At 39.5% G+C, this 24,077-nt stretch overlaps 1 protein-coding gene across 7 annotated transcripts; it reads right to left on the bottom strand.

Annotated features, from left to right (window-relative positions):
• Nucleotides 1-70: 70 nt before the first annotated feature.
• Nucleotides 71-23,337, bottom strand: LOC102907113 (vomeronasal type-2 receptor 116-like). Of its 7 annotated transcripts, XM_076568086.1 has the most exons (7): nucleotides 23,141-23,337; nucleotides 17,584-17,875; nucleotides 16,385-17,188; nucleotides 15,234-15,461; nucleotides 4,407-4,530; nucleotides 2,823-2,825; nucleotides 71-1,061 (listed from the first exon to the last, which is right to left on the bottom strand). In XM_076568086.1, the coding sequence occupies exons 1-7, from the start codon at nucleotides 23,335-23,337 to the stop codon at nucleotides 142-144; spliced, it is 2,568 nt and encodes an 855-aa protein (XP_076424201.1). In that variant the 3' UTR covers nucleotides 71-141. The 7 variants fall into 7 exon arrangements, with proteins under 7 accessions (XP_076424201.1, XP_076424190.1, XP_076424180.1 ...); XM_076568075.1 differs by lacking the exon at nucleotides 2,823-2,825 and having other exon boundaries at nucleotides 16,385-17,197; XM_076568065.1 differs by lacking the exon at nucleotides 2,823-2,825 and having other exon boundaries at nucleotides 16,385-17,240; nucleotides 17,603-17,875.
• Between the last annotated feature and the right edge of the window lie 740 nt (nucleotides 23,338-24,077).

Raw genomic sequence — 24,077 nt, 5'->3', positions numbered from 1 at the left:
ACAATATAGATAAAAGTAGTATACATGACACTGATAAGCAACACCATTAGAAGAAACAGTGAGAGTCACTAGCTAATGAATAACCTTGCATTGTATCCTAATAGTTGGTTCTGTACCAACATTACATTTGTCAGTTAAAATTTATGACATGTGAGTTGTGGAAAATGTTTTTTCTCTTAACTTTTGTAGAGAATTTCTCTCTTGTCTTAGCAAAATGATATAGCACTTGGGTACAAAGATGCATCCCAGCAAGCCAGCACTGGAGGCTAAGATGGAGAAGACCTCCACAGCCACCATGACCTTGCCCTTGGTGCTGTGGTAAACAGGGAGAAATGTGACCCACACACTGCAGAACAACAGCATGCTGAACGTCAAGAATTTGGCTTCATTGAATGTGTCAGGGAGATTCCTGGGCAAGAAAGCCACAGTGAAGCTCCCCAGGGCCAGAGAGCCCAGGTATCCTAAGACAGAATAGAAAGCAGTTACTGAGCCCTTGTTGCACACAATGATGATGTGGCCATGCTCAGAGTGTGCATCAATGTCAACAGAGGGAGGAGATGTTCCCAGCCAGATTGCACAGAGAATAATTTGGATGGTGGTGCAGATAGGAATGAGGTAGGTTGGCGCCCCTGATACCAGGAGCCACTTCATCCTTCTTCCAGGAGTAGTGACTTTGAAAGCCAAAACCACAGTAATTGTCTTGGCCAACACAGTGGAAATAGCCACAGTGAATGAAACTCCATATGTTATTTGCTGCAGAATGCAGGTGACTGAGTTGGGATGGCCAATGAAGAGCAAGGAACAGAGGAAACAGAAGATGAGGGAGATGAGCAGGATGTAGCTGAGAGTGAGGTTATTAGCCTTCACAATGGGAGTGTTTTGGTGCTTCACAAAGATCCCAAGAACCAGAACGGTGAATGCAGAAAAACACAAGGCCATACAGGACAGAGTCATCCCCAAGGGGTCATCAAAGGCCAGAAAGGTCACATCTTTGTAGAGGCAGTGGTTCTGCTCTGCATTGGCATAATGGTCTTCTGGACACTTCATACATTGATCCATATCTGAAACACAAAGCAAAAGTATTGTTAGTGCAACTTCAACATTTCTTTTGGAAAGGCCACGTCAGTGTATTTTGGAAACTTTACAACATCCACATACCTTATTGATAAAGATATAATTGACACTTTTCTGAAAAGCAATGCTTCAATTTCACAGTACCTATCTTCTTCAACAACAAACACAGATCCTATTGATACACTATAACATGAATCTTTCTGTCTGAATTAGAAGTGATGCCCTCATGAGAGATGGAGACATGGTCTTATCCAGGATGAAACACTTATAGTTTTTTTTTTATTCCAACATGATCATCAAAAACCACATTGAATCTATTGTGTGTGTGTGTGCAAGTGCATATTATGTGAAAGCAGTAAATGAAAAAGAGCTCATGAGTTTGAGAGTTTTTGTTGCATGTGATGTATGGGAAGAGAATTGGGAGAGAGAGCTTTTATAATGATGTATGAAATTCTCAAGAAAAGTTAATTAAATATGATGCCCTTAGTTGTGTCCTCATTAGGGAACAGGGACACTAAAAAGTTTATAAAATTAAATAATCCTACTATTAAGGTAGAACACTCTATACATATATAACTCCCAAAAGTCTTGTATCTTTTATCAGCACCTTTGTTAACACACAGCACCTACTTCCTTCCCTAATTTCTTTCTACATGAGACCTCCATGGGGACTTTCCCCCTGAGTGTTTGGGGATTGAGGGATAAATGGTTTAGATGGAAATATAGAGGGAAGAGAGAGACAGAAAAACAGGATAGCCTCAGAGGAGCCTAGATCCTTATCCACCAGCCCAGAACTTTATTCCAAAGGGCTTTTGATATCAATTCCAAGGGGGAGGCAAAAGACCACCCCCTTACTAGATACAACTAAATATAATCCCTACCAAACAGCTAGTACCCAGGCCTGAGTTCCAATAATCCTTGTATGCAGCCCTGATTGTAATGCAAGCTCAGTTATCACTAGGAAACCTCTGTGTACTCCAAAAGACCTGGGTTCTACTAATGTACTCAATGGTGAAGGAGTTATTGTTAAAACAGCATGAACAAGACAACATAAGAACTCCCAAGTGAGAGTGGTAACACAAAATATTTGAAGTGAACAGTAATACCCCATTCATAAGTTGTAATTTCCACAACAGCAAGTAAGTGAAATATGATTGTAATTGTGGTAAACTGTGGATAATAATGGAAAGCAATGATGTGCTTCCAGGATTTTCAGTCATTTCATGAATAAAACCAACCTAGCATTTGTGGCCAGCTATGATTCCTTTTTTTTGTTTGTTGTTCTTTAAGGGGCTGGAAAGATGGCTAATTGTTAAGAACGTGGTCTGCTCTTACAGGGGGCTAAGTCCAGTTCCAAGGACATGTGAAGTGCCATATTACTACCTGTAACTCTAGTACAAAGGGCATCAGATTCCTGTGTTGGCCTTCACTGGGACCTGTCCCTGTTTGGACTTACTACCCTCTATATATGCCTAATTCAAATATTCAAAAACATAAAGTTTTTGTTTATTTTATGTTGGTATTCATTAATATAAATGCCCTTTATACTTATTATCTTAAATCAGTTTTATTACAATATGTTAATTTTTTCACATGTGTGTGCATGGTATGTGTGTGTGTGTGTGTGTATGTGTGTGTGTGTAAAGTGCAAGCTGTCAAGAAGGCGTCATGTAGGGGTTGGCTCCATCTCATTTCAATGGGCTTCCTGCAATGAGTTCAGGTCATCAAATTTGTGGCAAGACATTTACCTGCTAAATCTTCTCATTGACCCTAAATATCCTTTTTTTTTAAAGATTTTGTTATTTATTATATATTCAGTGCTCAGCCTGCATGTATGCCTGCACACAAGAAGAGGGCAGCGAATCTCATTATGGAAAGTTGTGAGCCAGCATGTGGTGTCTGGAAATTGAACACAGGACCTCTGGAAGAGCATCACATGCTTTTAACTGCTGAGACATCTCTCCAACTCCCCAAAAATCTTTTTATTTATTTTTTATTATTTAAACTTTTTGGTCTAATGGCTCAGGCTTCTTGCTAACTGTTCTTATATCTTTTTATTTTATAATTTAATTTAATTTTACATATCAGCCACAGATTCCCTTGTTCTCCCCCCTCCCACTCCCATACCTCCCCCCAGCAGACTCCCCATTCCAATCTCCTCCAGGGCCAAGACTCCCCTGTGGTGTGACACCTTGCACAGGCTTGATGCAGTGGGAAGGGGCTTGGACCTGCCTAAGCTCAGTGTGCTGGGCTCCCTGACTCCCCGTGGGGAACTCAATTTGAGGGATGTGGGGATGTGGTGTGCCTTGGGAAAGAGGGATGGGGTGGGAGGAGGGAGGGGGTTTATGGATAATATGTGGAGTGAGTAGAAAATTTCTTAATGATGAAAAATGAAAAAAAAAGAGTGCTTACAGCTCTTGCAGAGAACAAGGGTTTGGACGTAGCATCCATGAGGAAGCTTATACCTGTCTGTAACTCAAGGTTCAGGGGCTTGTATGCACTCTTTTGGCCTCCACAATCTCATGCACAAAAACACATGAATACATACATACATTCAAGGAAGATAAATGAATAACCAAATATTTAGAAAGACTCATGACTCCAATCTAGTCTACATGTAACTTTACAGGGATATACTCATTTGGACAGTATAGTATAGAATTCTCTCACAGGTTTGTTTGATTTTTCAAAACACTTTCTTTTACAAAATACTACCAACAATGATTTTACAGTGAGTCAAGGGTATATGTGAAGGCACAGTTTGTTATTTATAAGGACATTATTATTAATCACATACTTGTAAAATAAAATTAGGAAAGGAATAGATTCTATTTGTGCTGTAAAAGGGCCACAGAACTTAGTAGGTCCACAAACTCTCTCTAGCAAAACTGAATCCATGATAGAAGTACCAGCCAGACTATAAAACTCACCACCTAGCAGCACCACCTACCAAACTGAAGCAAAGGCCTAATCCATCATAGTCTTTATACTTCTGGAAAAGATTCAAAATGTAGTAACTCTGCTTTTTAACTTCTGTTGGATCTGCTTTCAGCTCACTGTTCTTGGTAACTGAAGTATGTCAACCCAGAACATGGTTCTTTACTTCAAATCTCAACCTGAGAAAGGCTCAGTGCTACACTGTAGTCCTGAACATCAACTGCAGTTGATATCCAGCTAATGATGACTTTATTTGGCTTAAACCTATGTCCAAGGGGTCTTTTCTAGTGAATACCACACAGCAGTGCAGCCCCCTTCCAGGCCCCTTCGAAAGTGCAGTGTGGATAGCAGAATTCAGTCAATCTGAAGGATTTCTCCCTGCAGTCAACACTTACCTGTCTCATTGGAAATCTCATTTTCTGGGCAGGGGGTGCAATCAAAACAGCAGGCTGCCATTCCTTCTTGATGGAATTTTCTGAATCCAGGGTGACAATCAACACTGCACACAGCAGAGGGCATCTGAGGAAAATCAGACAGATGCTGGGCCGGGAGTCTGACTACTCCTTCAGTAGTTATAGCATGTCATCATGTTGAGTAGTTAACAAGATTTCTTTCTATACATTACCTGAGTGAACACATTTCTTTCAGGACTTTGTACAAGACCACACATGAATATATGAGAACAATTGATGAAGTGTTGAGGTGCTTCTGAACTACTAAAAGTTCAGGAAGACCTAGGAGTATATGTTGTGTGACCACTGGAATGCCTGAACTAAACACCCTACCCACACATTGTGTAGCTTAGCTTTGTCAACTTGACACAAAGCAGAGATACAAGAAAAAAGAGAAACTTCATTGAGAAATTGTCTAATTGGTCTTTGGTCATATTGGTGACCAAATTTTTAGTTTTTCATTAATTCTGGGAAGCACCACCACACTTGATTCCATTTCTGAATTTAGTGGAAATGCTTTAAGTTTCTCTCCATGTAGTACAATGTTTTCTTTGTTCTGTTTTTATTTAAAAAACCCTAATTTTGTCAAAAAAAGTCCTTTCTATTTTTCAAATTTGTTTTTTTTTATTTTTCTTTGTTTGCTTTCTCTGAAGGGATGCTGGACATTGCTCAAGACCTTTTCTCTATCTTTTTCAATGAGCATACAATTTTTATCCTAGCATATATTTAAGTGACATATTATACTTGATTGGTTTGCATATGTTGACCCAACCTTACATCCATGTAATAAAGTCATCTTGTGTATAGGGACTGATCTTTCTGATGTGCTCTTGAGACCTGTTTGCCAGTATTTACTTGAGAATTTCTCCATCCATGTTCATTAATTAGAGTACAATTTTCTTCTTTCTGATTCATTTTACCTGGAATGGTCTTTTCCTGTACTGTGGGGACTCTATTCTTTTTTTATGAGTGGAGTAGAAAGACAGTATTTTTTGTTTCTTTGTTTTTTAAAAAAATTCCTTATCTGTGCCCTTTGATTAGAGAGTTGGATTTTTCAAATTCAGTTATTGATGAAAGCTATTTGGTGATTGTTGTGAATTTTGTTTTTGTAAGTTGTGATGTATTTCAAACCTTTGGTTTTCTGTCTAGTGATCTAGTGTAGTTCGCACATTCCTGTGACATCTACTGTTTATCTTAATATTCAGTGTGAAGGAGTGTGACATGTCAAGACAGTCTGGAAGTGTCTTCCTTAGTGATGTTCCAGTAGCTATATATTCCTGCAATTTGTGTTCATGATTACAAGTTTTTCTATCTTCCTGAAATTATGAAGGATTGCTTTGTTGTGTAGAGTAGTTGAAGTTGGAAATTTTGTCTCTGTTTGAAACAAATAATTGATACTCCCTCCTGTCTAAGTGTCTATGAATAAAAGTACTGTGATTATGATGGGGACTTTCAATGAAACTTATCTTCTCTATTGTAACCTAAATCTCCTCTTTATTCTGCCTAATTCAGATTTTAAGTAATATTCAAAATTCAAAATATCGAGACGGGCCCAGAAACAGCCCGCTGAGGTAGACGTGCCCAGCGGCGGCAGCCGACAGGGATATTCAGGCCCGGAGGCAGCCGGCAGAGACATTCAGGCCCAGCAGCGGCCCACAGAGGTAGACAGGCCCGGCAGCAGAGACAAGCAGACGCAGGTAGGCCTGTGGCGGGGGCCCGTGGAGGTAGACGGGCCCAGCGGCGGCAGCTGACAGGGATATTCAGACCCGGCGGCAGCCGGCAGAGACATCCAGGCCCAGCGGCGGTCCACAGAGGTAGACAGGCCCAGCAGCGGAGACAAGCAGACGCAGGTAGGCCTGTGGCGGGGGCCCGTGGAGGTAGACGGGCCCAGCGGCGGCAGCCGACAGGGATATTCAGACCCGGCGGCAGCTGGCAGAGACACTCAAGCCCAGCGGCGGCCCACAGAGGTAGACGGGCCCAGCAGCGGCCCGCTGAGGTAAACGGGCCCGGCGGCAGCGGCTAACAGGGACATTCAGGCCCGGCGGCAGCCGGCAGAGACATTCAGGCCCAGCAGCGGCCCACAGAGGTAGACAGGCCCGGCGGCAGAGACAAGCAGACGCAGGTAGGCCTGCGGCGGCGGCCCGCGGAGGTAGATGGGCCCAGCAACAGCCCGCTGAGGTAGACGTGCCCAGCGGCGGCAGCCGACAGGGATATTCAGACCCAGCGGCAGCCGGCAGAGACATTCAGGCCCAGCGGCGGTCCACAGAGGTAGACAGGCCTGGTGGCGGAGACAAGCAGACGCAGGTAGGCCTGTGGCGGCGGCCTGTGGAGGTAGACGGACCCAGCGGCAGCCCGCTGAGGTAGACGTGCCCAGCGGCAGCGGCCGACAGAGACATTCAGGCCCGGTGGCGGCCCCCAGAGGCAGACAGAACCAGCGGCAGCTGACAGGGACCACAGGCCCGGCGGAGGACCGCAGAGGTAAACAGGCCCAGGGACGGAGACAAGCAGACGCAGCTTGGAACAGGGACGCCCCTAACCCCAACAACTGGGGAAGAAGCTATCTCTGTGGGTCAGAACCAGAACAAATCTGAACACTCCATCTGAGGACAACCCAGGGCCCAGCTGCTGATCCTGTGAAACCCAACAACTTGGAGGTGTTGGTGAGACTACCCTGCTCAGCTGAAACCCATCTGGGAGAGGATTCAGATGCCTACAGTTTAAAGTCTGAAGAAACAAGATCAGCTGAGGAGTTGACAAATGAACAAAAAGTGACCTGAGAACACAGAAGAAGGCGCTTCCCAGACACCAAACCAGATCACCAGAATCATAAGTATATAATTCACCGATCGAAATCAGCTGCCCCTGAAGAAATAGCCCACTAGCACCAATTTAACCAAGAACCACTACTAAACCAAGACTAAAAATTAGAACAAGAGAGGCACTCTCAGACACAGACACCACCTGCACCTCACAGAGGAAGAGATGAGCAGACGCCAGTGCAAAAATACAGGCAACAACATAAAGACCTATATGGCAACATCAGAACCTAGTGATTCTACACCTGCAAGACCTAAACATACCATGACAGAAGAAGCAGAAGAAATCAACCCTAAAAATGACATTAAGAAGATGATAGAGGCCCTTAAAGAAGAAATAAAACATTCCCTCAATGAGGAAATAAAAACTTTCCTTAAAGAGGAATTGAAAAACTACCTTAAAGAGGAAATAAAAACTTTCCTTAAAGAGGAAATAAAAAACTCCCTTAATAAGGAAATAAAAACTTCCCTTAAAGAGGAAATGAAAAACTCCATTAAAGAGGAAATAAAAAACTCCCTTAAAGAAATGGAAGAAAAAACGAATAAAAAATTGGAAGAAATCAAAGAAAGCCAAGAAAAAGCAATTAAACAGATGAAAGAAACATTCCAAGATCTGAAAAATGAATTTGAGACAATAAAGAAAACACATGCTGAGGGAATGCTGGAAATAGAAATCCTGACAAAACGAACAGGAACTACAGAAACAAGCATAACCAACCGATTGCAAGAGATGGAACAGAGAATCTCTGACACTGAAGACACGATAGAGAAAATAGATTTGTCAGTCAAAGAAAACAATAAAGACAAAAAAGTCCTAACACAAAACGTCCAGGAAATTTGGGACACCATGAAAAGACCAAACCTAAGAATAATAGGGATAGAAGAAGGAGAAGAATACCAACTCAAAGGCACAGAAAATATATTCAACAAAATCATAGAAGAAAACTTTCCTAACCTAAAGAAAGAAATACCTATGAAGATACAAGAAGCTTACAGAACACCGAATAGGCTGGATCCAAAAGAAAAGTCCCCTCGCCACATAATAATCAAAACACTAAACACACAGAATAAAGAAAAAATATTAAGAGCTGCAAAGGAAAAGGACCAAGTAACATATAAAGGCAAACCCATCAGAATAACACCAGACTACTCAATAGAGACTATGAAAGATAGAAGATCATGGACAAACCTCATGCAGACACTAAGAGACCATGGATGCCAACCCAGACTATTTTTTTTTTTTTTTGGTTTTTCGAGACAGGGTTTCTCTGTGTAGCTTTGCGCCTTTCCTGGGACTCACTTGGTAGTCCAGGCTGGCCTCGAACTCACAGAGATCCACCTGGCTCTGCCTCCCGAGTGCTGGGATTAAAGGCGTGCGCCACCACCGCCCGGCCAACCCAGACTATTATACCCAGCAAAACTCTTAATCACCATAGGCGGAGTAAACAAAATATTCCAGGATAAAATCAGATTTAATCAATACCTGTCCACAAACCCAGCCCTACAGAAAGCACTAGAAGGGAAAATTCAACCCAAAGAAGCTAAACACATCCATGAAAAATCAAGCAATAGATAATCCTACACCAACATACACCACAGAAGGACAACACAACACAACCAAAAAAATAACAGGAATTAACAATCACTGGTCATTAATATCCATCAATATCAATGGTCTCAACTCACCTATAAAAAGACACAGGCTAACAGAATGGATTAGAAAACAGGACCCATCCATATGCTGCATACAAGAAACACACCTTAACTCCAAAGACAGACACTACCTCCGAGTAAAGGGCTGGGAAAAGGTTTTCCAAGCAAATGGACCTAAGAAACAAGCTGGTGTAGCTATCCTAGTATCTAATAAAATAGACTTCAAACTAAAATCAATCAAAAGAGACCAGGATGGACATTACATATTCATCACAGGAAAAATCCACCAAGATGAAGTCTCGATTCTAAACATTTATGCTCCAAATACAAAAGCACCCACATTCATAAAAGAAACACTACTAAAGTTTAAAACGCACATCAAACCCCACACATTAGTAGTGGGAGACTTTAACACACCACTCTCACCAAAAGATAGATCTACCAGACTGAAACTTAACAAAGAAATAAAGGACCTAACAGATGTTATGACTCAAATGGACCTAACAGATATCTACAGAATATTCCATCCTAACACAAAAGAATATACCTTCTTCTCAGCACCCCATGGAACCTTCTCAAAAATTGACCACATGCTTGGACACAAAACAAATCTCAACAGATACAAAAAAATTGGAATAACCTCCTGTATCTTATCAGACCACTATGCCTTAAAGTTAGAACTCAATAACAACAAAAATTATAGAAAACCCACAAACTCATGGAAACTGAATAATACCCACCTGAAACATCAATGGGTCAAGGAAGAAATAAAGACAGAAATTAAAGAGTTCCTAGAATTCAATGAAAATGAAAGTACAACATACCCAAACTTATGGGACACTATGAAAGCAGTGCTAAGAGGAAAATTCATAGCTCTAAATGCACACATAAAGAAGATGGAGCAATCCCATACCAATGAATTAACAGCACAACTGAAAGCTCTAGAACAAAAAGAAACAAACTCACCCAGGAGAAATAGACGCCAGGAAATAATCAAATTGAGGGCTGAAATCAACGAAATAGAAAACAAGAGAACAATACAAAAAATCAATGAAACAAAGAGTTGGTTCTTTGAAAAAATCAACAAGATAGACAAACCACTAGCCAAATTAATCAAAAAGCAAAGAGAGAACACCCAAATTCACAAAATCAGAAATGAAAAGGGAGACATAACAACAGACAATGAGGAAATCCAGAGAATCATCAGATCATACTTCAAAAACCTGTACTCCACAAAAATGGAAAACCAGGAAGAAATGGACAATTTTCTGGATAAATACCAAATACCAAAATTAAATCAAGACCAGATAAACCATTTAAATAGACCAATAATCCCTAAAGAAATAGAAACAGTCATCAAAAGTCTCCCAACTAAAAAAAGCCCAGGACCAGATGGTTTTAGTGCAGAATTCTACCAGACTTTCAAAGAAGAACTAATACCAATCCTCTTCAAAGTGTTCCACACAATAGAAACAGAAGGAACACTACCAAACTCTTTTTATGAGGCTACAATTACCCTGATACCCAAACCACACAAAGATGCAACAAAGAAAGAGAACTACAGACCAATCTCCCTCATGAACATTGATGCAAAAATACTCAACAAAATATTGGCAAACCGAATCCAAGAATACATCAAAACAATCATCCATCACGACCAAGTAGGATTCATCCCAGGGATGCAAGGATGGTTCAACATACGGAAATCAGTCAATGTAATAAACCATATAAACAAACTGAAAGAAAAAAACCACATGATCATCTCCCTAGATGCTGAAAAAGCCTTTGACAAAATCCAACACCCCTTCATGATAAAGGTCTTAGAAAGAATAGGAATACAAGGAACATTTCTAAACATAATAAAAGCAATTTATAGCAAGCCAACAGCAAACATCAAATTAAATGGAGAGAAACTCAAAGCGATACCACTAAATTCAGGAACAAGACAAGGCTGTCCACTCTCCCCATATTTATTCAATATAGTACTAGAAGTTCTAGCTAGAGCAATAAGACAACAAAAGGAGATCAAAGGGATACAAATTGGCAAGGAAGAAGTCAAACTTTCACTATTTGCAGATGATATGATAGTATACATAAGTGACCCCAAAAACTCTACCAGGGAACTTCTACAGCTGATAAACTCCTTCAGTAAAGTGGCAGGATACAAGATCAACTCAAAAAAATCAGTAGCCCTCCTATACACAAATGATAAAAGGGCTGAGAAAGAAGTCAGAGAAACATCACCCTTTACAATAGCCACAAATAATATAAAATACCTTGGGATAACACTAACTAAACAAGTGAAAGACCTTTTTGATAAGAACTTTAAATCTCTAAAGAAAGAAATTGAAGAAGATATCAGAAAATGGAAGGATCTCCCATGCTCATAGATAGGCAGGATTAACATAGTAAAAATGGCAATCTTACCAAAAGCAATCTACAGATTCAATGCAATCCCCATCAAAATCCCAACACAATTCTTCACAGACTTGGAAAGAAAAATACTCAACTTTATATGGAAAAACAAAAGACCCAGGATAGCTAAAAGAATCCTATACGATAAAGCAACCCTTGGAGGCATCACCATCCCGGACCTCAAACTCTACTATAGAGCTATAGTAATAAAAACAGCTTGGTACTGGTATAAAAACCGACATACGGACCAATGGAATCGAATTGAAGACCCTGACATTAATCCATGCACATATGAACACCTGGTTTTTGACAAAGGAGCCAAAACTATACAATGGAACAAAGAAAGTATCTTCAACAAATGGTGCTGGCATAACTGGATGTCAATATGTAAAAGATTACAAATAGATCCATATCTGTCACCATGCACAAAACTCAAGTCCAAGTGGATCAAAGACCTAAACATAAATCCAGTTACACTAAACTCAATAGAAAAGAAGATAGGAAGCACTCTTGAACACATTGGCACTGGAGACCATCTCCTAAATAAAACACCGACAGCACAAACCCTGAGCACAACCATTAGTAAATGGGATCTCTCAAAACTGAGAAGCTTTTGTAGGGCAAAAGACACAGTCAATAAGACAAAAAGACACCCAACAGATTGGGAAAAGATCTTCACCAACCCCACATCTGACAGAGGATTGATCTCCACAATATATAAAGAACTCAAGAAACTAGACATCAAAGCACTGAACAGTCCAATTAAAAAATGGGCTAACGAGCTAAACAGAGAATTCACAAAACAAGAACTACAAATGGCTGAAAGACATTTAAAGAAATGCTCAACATCCTTAATCATCAGAGAAATGCAAATCAAAATGACTCTGAGATACCACCTTACACCTGTTAGAATGGCTAAGATCAAAAACACCAATGACAACCAATGTTGGAGAGGATGTGGAGCAAAGGGAACACTCCTCCACTGTTGGTGGGAATGTAAACTTGTACAACCACTGTGGAAATCAGTATGGCGGTTTCTCAGAAAATTAGGAATCGAACTACCTCAAGACCCAGCCATCCCACTCTTGGGCATATACCCAAAGAATGCTGATACATACCATAAAGATACATGCTCAGCTATGTTCATAGCAGCACTATTTGTAATAGCCAGAACCTGGAAACAACCTAGATGCCCATCAACTGAAGAATGGATGAAAAAAATGTGGTACATATACACAATGGAGTACTACTCAGCAGAGAAAAACAATGAAAGCATGAAATTTGCAGGCAAATGGATGGAACTAGAAAAAATCATCCTGGGTGAGGTAACCCAAACCCAGAAAGACAGTTATGGTATGTACTCACTCATTGGTGGATTCTAGATATAAAATGAACAATCAGACCACAACTCATAGAACCATAGAGGCTATATATATAGCATGGAGGTCCCTAGGATGACTGTGGCATATAATCAATTTCAGTTTTACTCAATTATTGAAAAAAAATAGCCAAATGAATGGAAACACATGAACTATGAACCAAAGGCTGAGGGGCTCCCAGCTGGATCAGGCCCTCTGAATAGGTGAGACAGTTGATTGGCTTGATCAGTTTGGGAGGCATCTAGGCAGTGGGACCAAGTCCTGTGCTCATTCCATGAGTTGGCTGTTTGAAACCAGGAACTTATGCAGGGACACTTGGCTTAGTCTGGGAGGAAGGGACTGGACCTCCCTGGACTGAGTCTACCAAGTTGATCACAGTCCTCGGGGGAGGACTTGTCCTGGAGGAGGTGGGAATGGAGGGTGGGCTGGGGGTAAGGGGAGGGCGTGGGAGGGGGGAGAATAGGGGAACCCATGGCTGATATGTAGAACTGAATGGTATTGTAAAATAAAAAATATATATCACAAAAAAAAGAAAATTAAAAAAAAATTCAAAATATCCTTTTCTGAACCTGTCTGTTAAGCATTCTGACTGCCTCCTCTATCTGGATGGCCATATTTCCCCAGCATTTGGTAAAATTTTGGCTGTCATTCTATTAGAAATACCTTTGGTTCTTTCACATATTGTCCTCCTCTTGTGCCTGTGCTTTCTTAATTTGGTCTTTTACTGATGTCCCCTAAGTCTCTTGCGTTTTCTTCATCCTTCCTTATTGTTTTATCTTTGTCACAGTTTGAATTATAATTCACCTGTCTTGTTTCAAGTTCTGAAAGCCTGTCTTCTACTTGAGATATTCTCTTAGTAAGACTTTTTATACAGTTTGTTATTTGAATTGTTGTGTCTTTTATTTTCAGAATGGTAGTATGAATTCTTCATTGTTATTGTACCTTTATTGAATTTTTATCACATCTTTACTCTATTACTTATTATTTGCAAGTTTTTGTGATCTAATTGGATTGTCTTTAGAGGTGATTATTTTTGCTCTTTAATTTTTTGAACATCCTTACAATTATTCTTTGTAGTCTTTGTTTAATATGTCATTAAGTTCACTGTCACATAAGCCTATGATTGTATCATTTGGAGTCCTGCTGCTTCACTGTTTGCAAGTTTCATTCCTGCATTATGATTTGTATATCTGTAATATAGCACATACTGGGTTGGTTTTAGTCCTGCCTAACCTTTTGGTTGATGTTGTTGTAATGTTCAAGTTAGACCTGGTAGAAACAGTCTTGTGATTTCATCGTTTGCCTCTGATCTAGTGGAACAGGCCAGTCACTAAAAATTCATCCCATTTGCTCTATTCTCTGAGCATAATTTTCTCATCACTGTGAAAATAGAATATTAACTCTTGATTCAACTCTATTTGAGCAACTTGAAATTATCACTTCAAATTAAGTTTGCACACTTTCTGGACGTAAACCCCTTTCAAACTCAACAAACAACATTGTAGTAGGCGATGTAGTTCAGATAATATAAAACCAGACATAACAGAATCAATACCTATAATATATCTGGGGACACATAATGGAATATTTTATTTACAAATTTTCTCAAAGCCAAATTATGATGGTTATGAGTGCCTGTCCAACCAGATAAGGAAACAATACATATCTTTTTAATTTCACTGTTTATTCTTTTGTTTGTTTGAATGAGTTATGCAAGAACTAAGGTGCAAAGAAATGCTCTTCTAATGAAGGATTCCTTTAGAAGTTATGATTCAGGGCTGGAGAGATGGCTCAGCAATCTATCACACTTGCTGTTCAATCCCCCACTCCTAAACATAAGCTCAAATTTGTATTCCATTCCTTGATATCTTAATTCCTCTCCAGGCATACTTAGCTACCTCATACTCAAATGGAACACAGATATATACAAGCAAAACATCGATATACAATAAATAGTGTCAAAAACAAGTTATAATTAATAAAATGTCTAAAGTGGTCAATGAAAATGTGATGTATTGTTAGAGAAGTGGGGAATCTAAGACATCCTGGTCAAAGTGCTTGAATAAAATTATAGAATATAAATTAATGACTTGCATATCTGTTCCTAGTTCCAAATCTTTCCTTACAATTAGCTTCAGTCTTTCCAGCTTGCAGAATAGAGATTCAGCAGAAGAGAAGAAAGGCAATGGGCAACAATCAGAATGGTACCAAGAGAATATTGATAACTTTACTGGGAATAATATCAAACATTGGTCATATCTAGTTTATATTTGTTTATAAATCAGAGAGTTTCTGATATGATAAAAATATATCATATGTATGGCTTAGATTTTCAAAAAATCATATTTTTAAAAACTGAAGTGAAGATATATCATATAGAAGTTTAAAATTGAATCTTTACATGACCATACTTCTAATTTCACTAAGTCACAGGGAAACCCAAATGGCCCCACTTGACACTGGTTACAGCTGTGAGGTGTGCATCAGTACCTTTTGGTCAGACCCACCTGTCTAGTTCCTGTGGTCCATGCTATCATGTCTTCATATAAATGGAGCTGTTCACCATGTGGAAAATATGGCTTAAACTCTCCTATTTTCACCTTAAGTCCAACACCATGGGGGAAATTAGAAATGTGGTAAATGCCATACTCGGCTTGCAGTTTTTCTTTCTGATTCATATTTATTACATCTCCAACAGGATTAATAAAGTGCATATTCTTCAGAAATAGGTGAAGCTGAAAGATAGGCAACATTTTAATCTGTATTCCCTTATTTTATGTCTGAAAATCTGTTTTGATTTCATCCCAAGGCAACTTTATTGAAGGTGCCCAAGGGAAAAACTCAATAAAAACATGTGAATAAATGAAATCATTGTGTTCATACGATTTTAGTTCTCTTAGGAGAAACAATCAAACACAAACACAGACATATACACAACCCACAATATAAATTTGCACCATACACACACACACACTCACACACACACACACCTACACACACACAATTACACACAGATACCCATGCAGAGGCACACACATAATACAACCACACTCATTCACACACATACACAATAACACACACATAAATATAGACCTAAGTGATCAAATACAGACACAGTCACAGAGACACACAGGCACATAAAGACACAAAACACACACAAAGAACCACACTGATAAAAACATTCACAAAGAGACATACATACACACGACAAATATATGCTCATATACACAGTTACTCACAAACACAGGAGAGAGACATTCATACATACAAAGTAGCACATCTACACACACACACACACACACACACACACACACAGGCACAGAAATGCATTTAGACACCCACAAAGACACAAACACATACACAAAAACAAACACAAAGACATAAAGACAATCAAACACAAATATACCCACACACACAGGCACACAAGTAGGTATTGAACTGAATCTCAGAAATATTTCCTGCGATATTGTTCTCAGAGAATCAAGAGGGATAATATCCACAAAGCTTACAGTGGTATCAGAATCAATTGAATACACTTATGCACACCATCCCTTATAGCAAACCCCACATATGCCAAATATTGGTTTCAGAATGTGAGAGACTCTTAAAGAATATAGCATTGATGATACCAAGTACCATCCATTGGAAGATAGTGTACCTGTGAGCAGTCAGAATCTAGTGCTCTCACAGTGTTGATTGGCTGATTTTCTACTTGTTGAAGAAGCATTTCATGGAGAGCATGGGCTACAGCATACACAGCATTGTATATATCATAAGCATCATCACTGAAGGCCATGTCAAAACTCTGTAGCATTAACCATTCCAGGGAGACATTTAATGAGCAGTTCTCCAGTGTCTTACAGTTAGATGTGGAGGCATCACAGCTAAAGTACATCCACTCCAGTCCTGCTAGGAACATGTCTGTGTATTTGGAAGTGTTCAGTGTCTGAACAAAATTTTTAAAACCAAAAATCTCAGCATGGTGGTGTGCAAAAGCAAGAGTCCCATGGACTGAGTCAAGGATGAAGTCTCTCTTACTTGTAATGACATCCCACTGTGAGGTGGTAACCCATATTCTCTGCATACCCTGTGATACCCACATTCTAAAGCACACAGCAAGAGTACTCTCTGTGTCACCATAAATGATAACAACATTTGTGGATGATGTCTCAATTTGGTTGTTATACACTTCAGCTCTTGACATGTATAACTCCAAGTTGACTGGGATCATGATCACAAAGGCTAAGCAGACTCTTTGGACTTCACCTACTCCTCTCAGATCTGAGAGAAATTGGAGACCCTGGTCATCATCTGAGATGGCCAGCCCAACCCAGTTCCAGTTGAAGTGAAGAATCAAAGAGACCATGGCCAGGGCCAGAGCTGTGTCCTTGGGTGCCATCTGATACAGATTGGGAAACTGTTTACGATCACTCAGGATAGGATGGAAAGGTCCATAGGTGAGCTGAAGGACATAAAACACAGAGAACAGTATAAGGTAGAATACTGTCAGAAATCTCAATGAGAGCTCTGAGGTGTGGGAAGCAGCAGTTTGAAATGACAGGAAGGGCAATTTTCCCCTATTGCTACAGGTTTTTATTTTATTTTATTTTTTATTATACTGTTAAAAACCTGCAGAAAATCACCTTTCTACAATTTGTTCAAGGAAAGTCACCTTGACTGCTAATTCTTCTTCTCATCTACATGTCAAACAATGAATTGGGAATGTACCATTGAGTGAATGATTAATTACACTTGAACTTGATTTACATTAATGTGAAGCCAATCTCCCCCTTATACTCTCCTCAGCATCAGGCTAAGCCAAATAATGAGAAAGATTCCATACTTTCCTAAGCTCACCTGTGGATATTTGCAGAACTCCAGAAACTGTGCCAGGCTCATGGATGGCAATAACATTGGTCCTGTAATCATTATACGACATTTGTTCGTATCTTTACAGATGTAGTTAAGGGGAAGTCTATACAATTTTGCAGCAAAGTATATGAAATTTTGAAATGCTTGTTTATCATCATAATTGTCAGTGAAGAAGTAAAATATGAGAGACACATTTGGTAGAAGATATATATTCCTGTTGACTTCTTCCACAGCAAAAGCCAAAGGCAGAGCAAACTGGTAGTTTCTAGTTGGTATTCTGAAAATAATGGCACAGGGTTTAGTATGGATAAGGCTATATAGGTGAAAGGTTTGTAGTTAATACAAGGACTATCCTGCATTCAATGTCATTTTCACATATAGCTTGACAAATTCCTCTGAGTTGTTGGAAAAATAAGAGATGTTTGAGAGCTTGAAAAAACCCAAAATGTTGATGAGAGTGGATGTCACAAAACTAAGAAATGTGTTCTTGTCCACTTTGACAGAGATTTTCTCCTTGGCTATTTGAGGACTGGACGCACATTTGATAAATGATATATTTGTGTATCTGTAGGAAGCTTAAGAATTCAGTTTTCTGGCTCAGCCTGGGAGGAGTGGACTGAACCTGCCTGGAATGAATCTACCAGGTTGAACTCAATCCTCGGGGGAGTCTTTGCCCTGGAGGAGATGGGAGTGCGAGGTGGGCTAGGGGGAAGGCAGGGGTAGGTGTGGTGGGGTAAGGCAGTGGTTTGGAGGAGAACAAGGGAATCCGTGGCTGATATGTAAAATTAAATTCAATAAATAAATTTTAAAAATGAAAAAAAAGAATTCAGTTTTCTTGGGGGCCAGAAGAGTAAGCTGGATCCTGCAGAGCTGGAATTGTAAGTGGTTTTGAGGTGCCTGCCAACTGAACTCAGATCCTTTGACAGAACAGCAAGTGCTCTTAAATGATGACTTGTGTCTACAGCCCCAGTTTATTACTGCTTTCTATATTCTAGATATATATTCTAGATATTCTTCAGTCTAGTATAGCCAGTAGATATTTTTTCTATCTGTGTGGGTTGCCTCTTAACATACTCATAACATTTTTGAATGAAAACAAAATTAGTTTTATGCAATCACATACAACATGTATGACTGCAGGTCAGAAGAGGGTACCAGATCACATTAAAGATGTTTTTGAGCCACCATGTGGTTGACAGGAATTGAATTCAGGACCTCTGGAAGAACAGTCAGTGCTCTTAACCTCTGAGCCATCTCTCCAGCCCCCAAGCCTGAATCTTCTACACAGGTTGTGGCTGAAAATTTTGTCAAATCCCAGGTGACTATATCCATGGAATTGAATTATGAGTTTTCCATTTTGCTTTCTTGAAATATTTATATAATACTGAGTTAGCACTGTGATCCTCCGTTACTATTGCCCTAGGTTATAAATAAAATACACGTATTGTGATACCTCTAGCAGCAGTGGTTCCTTTCTTCACCTTTGCTTGGTCTATCTGGAATTTGATTTGTTATAAGAAATTTTGGATTGTTTTTTCCTATGTTTTTCGTTATGTTTCAATGGAATTTTGATAGAGATTACATAGAATCTTAGATAATTTTGGTAATTTAACCACGTATTAATGTATAATACTGATTGTGCTAACCCATCAACATGTCAGATAGTTTCATTTTCCATTGTCTTCTCTTTCTTTCCTCAGTGTTACAAAATCTTCACCATGAAGACCCTTGAGTTCCTTGGTTGCATTTATTGTCAGGTATTTTAATGTGGGAAGTTATTGTAACTGTGGTTGCTTTCTTAACTTTTTTCTCAGTATCACCATTCCTTGTACACAAAAAATGATCTTTTGTATCTTGATTTTGTATTCTCCTGTTTTCCTGATGGTATTCATTAGGTCTAAGGCACACTCCCAGAGTATTGACCACCTCATGTACAAGTTTATACCATCTCCTGGTAAAAAAGCTTGACTTCCATTTTTGATTCATTACATCCTTTTTTCTGGGCTTATTGTTTTATCAGAATATTAGCAAGACTTATTTTGTGATATATGAATGAGCATCTTCCCACCTTCAAAGTGTTTCTAAGGGAAAGTTCTCAGTTATCCTCCATTTGATGTAATGCTGGACATGGGTTTATCCTGTGCAGACTTCAGCCCATTGAGACATTACCCTTCTATCCCTAATGTTTCAGAGATGCTGTAGAATGTCAGATGTCTTTTCTGCATCTTTTGAGATGATCATGTAATGTCTTCCTTGTCTGTTAAAGCTATCTGTGACATTCACTGAGTTTTGGTGTTAAACCATCTTTCCATCCCTAGTCCACAGTGGATCTTACGGATACATATTTGAATTTGGATTGCATGTATTTTCTGGAGAATATTTGGTATAAGTACATCAGTAATATTTGCCTATAATTGCCTTTTCCTTTATTCTGTTTTGATGATTCCTTATTTGGTTTTGGTGTCAGGGACATACTGAATTTTTAAAATATCATTGTTTCTATTACTTTCAATTTCTGAGAATGGTTTAAATGACATTCTTGTTGCATTTTCTTTTTTTTTCTTTTTTTGGTATTTTGAGACAGGGTTTCTCTGTGTAGCTTTGTGCCTTTCCTGGGACTCACTTGGTAGCCCAGGCTGGCCTCAAACTCACAGAGATCTGCCTGGCTCTGCCTCCCGAGTGCTGGGATTAAAGGCATGCACCACCACCACCCAGCATAGCATTTTCTTTAGGTATCTGGTAGAAAAATTAAACCAAGATGTGGCAAAAACCTTAAGCAAATCTACTTTAAGGATTGAGATTGAAACAGTTATAAAAAATCGTCTTCCAACTAAAACCCACCAGACTATTAGTAGTCACTACTAGATGCAAATAAATCTTCCAATAACTAACACCAATGCAATTAAGTTTTTAAATTATTACTTTTAGCAGAAATGGATGAAGTACTATCTAAATATAGATATGAAGGCAGTGTCTTTCTGATGTTCAAACAATATTTATACAAAACAAAACTTCTATGATGATTTAATAAAACACTCATATCTTTTTGATACAGGGTCAGTTATGTCTCCCTGGCTCTCCTGGTATTCACTATATAGACAAATTTGGTCTTGAACTCACCAGAGACTGCTTATATCTGCCTCCAGACTGCTGGGATTACAGACCTGCTCCATCATGACCACCTATTTGTAGATTCTTAATACAGTATTTTTAAAAACAATTAAAGAACACCTTAGATTAAATCATTCACAATGATTGTAGGCTTCTTTCCAGAAATGCAACAATGGATCAGGATAAGGAAATCTATTAATGTAATGTATTGCATAAATGACCTAATTAATGAATCACAGTCTCATCTGGCTAGATGCAAAAAATACTTGGGACAAAAATTCCCTTTTTGTATCAAATACCTCTTTTTGTATCAAAGAACAAAAGAGAAACCAACAACTGGACTCCATATTTGAGATCGTAAACACTCCACAGGGAATTATTTACATCAAAATGACAGGATACAAAATTACCACAAATTCCGTTGCTTTCCTACATACAAAGAACACATTTGCTGAGAAAGAAAACTGCATTCACTGCATTCACAATTGTCTCAGAAATATGGTAAAGTAAACTTAAGAAAAACTTGAAGGACATTGATAATGAAAAAATTAAAACAATGAAGAAACTGAGTATATCATTAGTAGATGGGGAACTCTTACACACACACACACACACACACACACACACACACACACACACACATAGGAATACTCAATATTGTGAAAATAATTCCTTTAAAAAATTAATTGAGAGAACATAAGGGAACTGGATGGTCAAACTGGAATTGGGAAGGAGTGGGAGAGCAATGAAAGAGATACCGTGATAAAAGGAGACATCATGGGGATAGCTAGAAACTGAGTACTAGGGAAGTTCTCAAATTCCACAAAACACCCGAGCTTAGACTACTAGCAATAGTGGAGAGGGTGCCTAAACTGCCTTACTCCAGTGATCACATCAGTGAATACCCTATCTGTCATCATAGAGCATTCGTCCAGTAACTAATGAAAGCACTTGTGGAGATCCTCAGCCAATCACCAGGCCAAACTCCAAGAGTTTAGTCGAGAAAAGAGGGAAGAGGGATTCTATGAGCAAGGGGCATCAAGATCATGATGGGGAAATCTACAGAGAAAACAAACCAAAATAGTGGGACCTCATGAACTTTGCCCAACAGCTGTGGAGCCACCATGAGACTGGAGTAGGCTCTCTGCATAAGGGAGACAGTTGTGTAGCTTGATGATTAAGGGTTCTGCTGGCAGTAGGATCAGGATCCATCCCATCACAGGAGGTGGCTTTTTGGAGCGCACTATATATGATGGAACACCTTTGACAGCCTTGATACAGGGAGAGGGCCTTGGGCCTGCCTCTACTGAATGCACCAGGCTCGGATAATTTCCCATGGAGGACACCTTATTGCATAAGGGAATGAATAGTGGTTTGGGGAGGGGAGAAACCTGGAGGGGAGAGAGGATAGAACAGACAGAGATATATGGTTGGTATGTAAAATAATTTTAAAAATTCCTTAACAAAACACACACACACACACACACACACACACACACAAGGAAAAGAGGAATAGATGTAAAGGGAAGTATCAAAGAATAAAACATTTAGACTTAAAAACATCAGACACATACATATTTTACAGTAGCAGAGATGACCCAGTGTGTAGCTTCTCCATGCCAGTTCTCAAATGATGACAGCTACCACAGGCAGGTCCTGCCACTATAGCAAGTGAGAAGGGGAGTAAGCAGTCACCACTATAAGCAATGGCCTGGCTTTTTCAGAATGAAAACATAACATTTGAAATGAAGACATTCCTTTTTGACTTCGAAGACAGAGGTAGACCTGACCTTTGTAATCCTTAAAAGTCTGTAACTGTGCATGTGTTCAAGTGAGGGGGACAAAAAGCACACACAAGTACCTCACAGTAGACAGATCTCATGCATCCTCACCCTCGCAGCTTAGGAGGTGTGGAGTGATCCCACGCAGAGTACCTGAAAACTTAACTAAATGGCTACATGGATACTCACTCCATTGACAAATGGCACAAATATTAGAGACCCTGCATCCACAGTAGGAGTCACACACTGATACATGTGACATTAGCAGACTCTGGAAGAGACTGGAATGCACCTTGTGACTACTGAACTCAATGTAGTCGTGTGGAGCGTCTTGTCTTACAACACCACTGTCTACCTCACAAGGGCACCTGTGAAAAGTAAGGCTGCCTATGATCGATCAAAGTAATGAATGCTGTTTTTAATTTTGCTGTCAGCCTTGTAAATGAAGGCTACTTGGAAGAAAATTTTAAAAGTCTCACAGCTTGATAGTGGGATAACAGTGATTACTAAATATCAAAACATATTTTGCATCAGTTTTAGTGATAGGATTGGGAGAAAGGACATAACCTCCCAGCATTGCTCTACCCTATAACACACATTTCACAAATTATATATCATGACATTTACATGAAAAATGCAAACACACTTACAGCACATCCAGGACAAAGTTGAAATACTCTTTGTTCAACGATCTGGGCACTGCAATAAGGTAAAAGACACAACCTGTCACCACCTCTCCAGGCTTGTCTTCATTCTGCTTCATTCTCCAAAAGCACTTGGGGTGAGTGAGGTTGGACATGAGGAGGGGGATGTTCAGGAGCCAGAAGAAGAAATGCAGAGTGAGCATCAGGTCCTGTCTCCAAATCTCTAAGCCAGTAGTGTGGTCTGTGGATGCATATCAGTTTATCAAATGGATAATCATGTATACACATCTGCTTTTATGTCTGCTGCCTACTGGAGAGGTCACTTATGTAGATGAGATGCCTTGCTCTCCAGATGGCTCCACTACTCTGGAGAAATGTCAAGCACTCTCTGACCTAGGGCTCTGCAGCTGATGTCCACAGCAGAGTAAAAAAAATATGGGCTGGAAAATATATCCAAGAACATCTCAGCCTCAGGTCCTATGACATCAACTCATATCCCTGGGTATTGAGGCCCATGGGGGAAAGCAATGTTGGGCAGATTGGTCCCAGGACAGTGTCAATGAGTTATTTGTTTGAACACCTTAGAAATGATCTCAACAGAATGTATCAGAGAATGGACAGTTAGATGTGAAGGTAAAGAATTGAAACAACCCATGACAATCAAAGTTCATGTGGACACACTGTGTTTTCTATTCCCAAGTGCATATGAGAGAGCCTGTCTCATGTGTACGGCATTCACCATTCATAGAGCATAAGCAGTATGGCCTATACTATATCACTCACAGAGACCCAATAACCAACCAGTATCCCTGCTGTCCATTTTAAGAAGCTCCAACAATCAGGTCAAATCTAGAAATTCTTGTCTTATACTGTGTTCAGAAATGCCCAGGCCATCATTATCCATGAGAAATTAAGCTGAGTATTTGAGTTATGAATCATGAAC

Source organism: Peromyscus maniculatus, chromosome 1, assembly GCF_049852395.1.
Source record: "Peromyscus maniculatus bairdii isolate BWxNUB_F1_BW_parent chromosome 1, HU_Pman_BW_mat_3.1, whole genome shotgun sequence".
NCBI lineage: Eukaryota > Metazoa > Chordata > Mammalia > Rodentia > Cricetidae > Peromyscus > Peromyscus maniculatus.
Note: the sequence above shows the minus strand (reverse complement) of the source record. Positions and strands in the feature narration are given on the sequence as shown.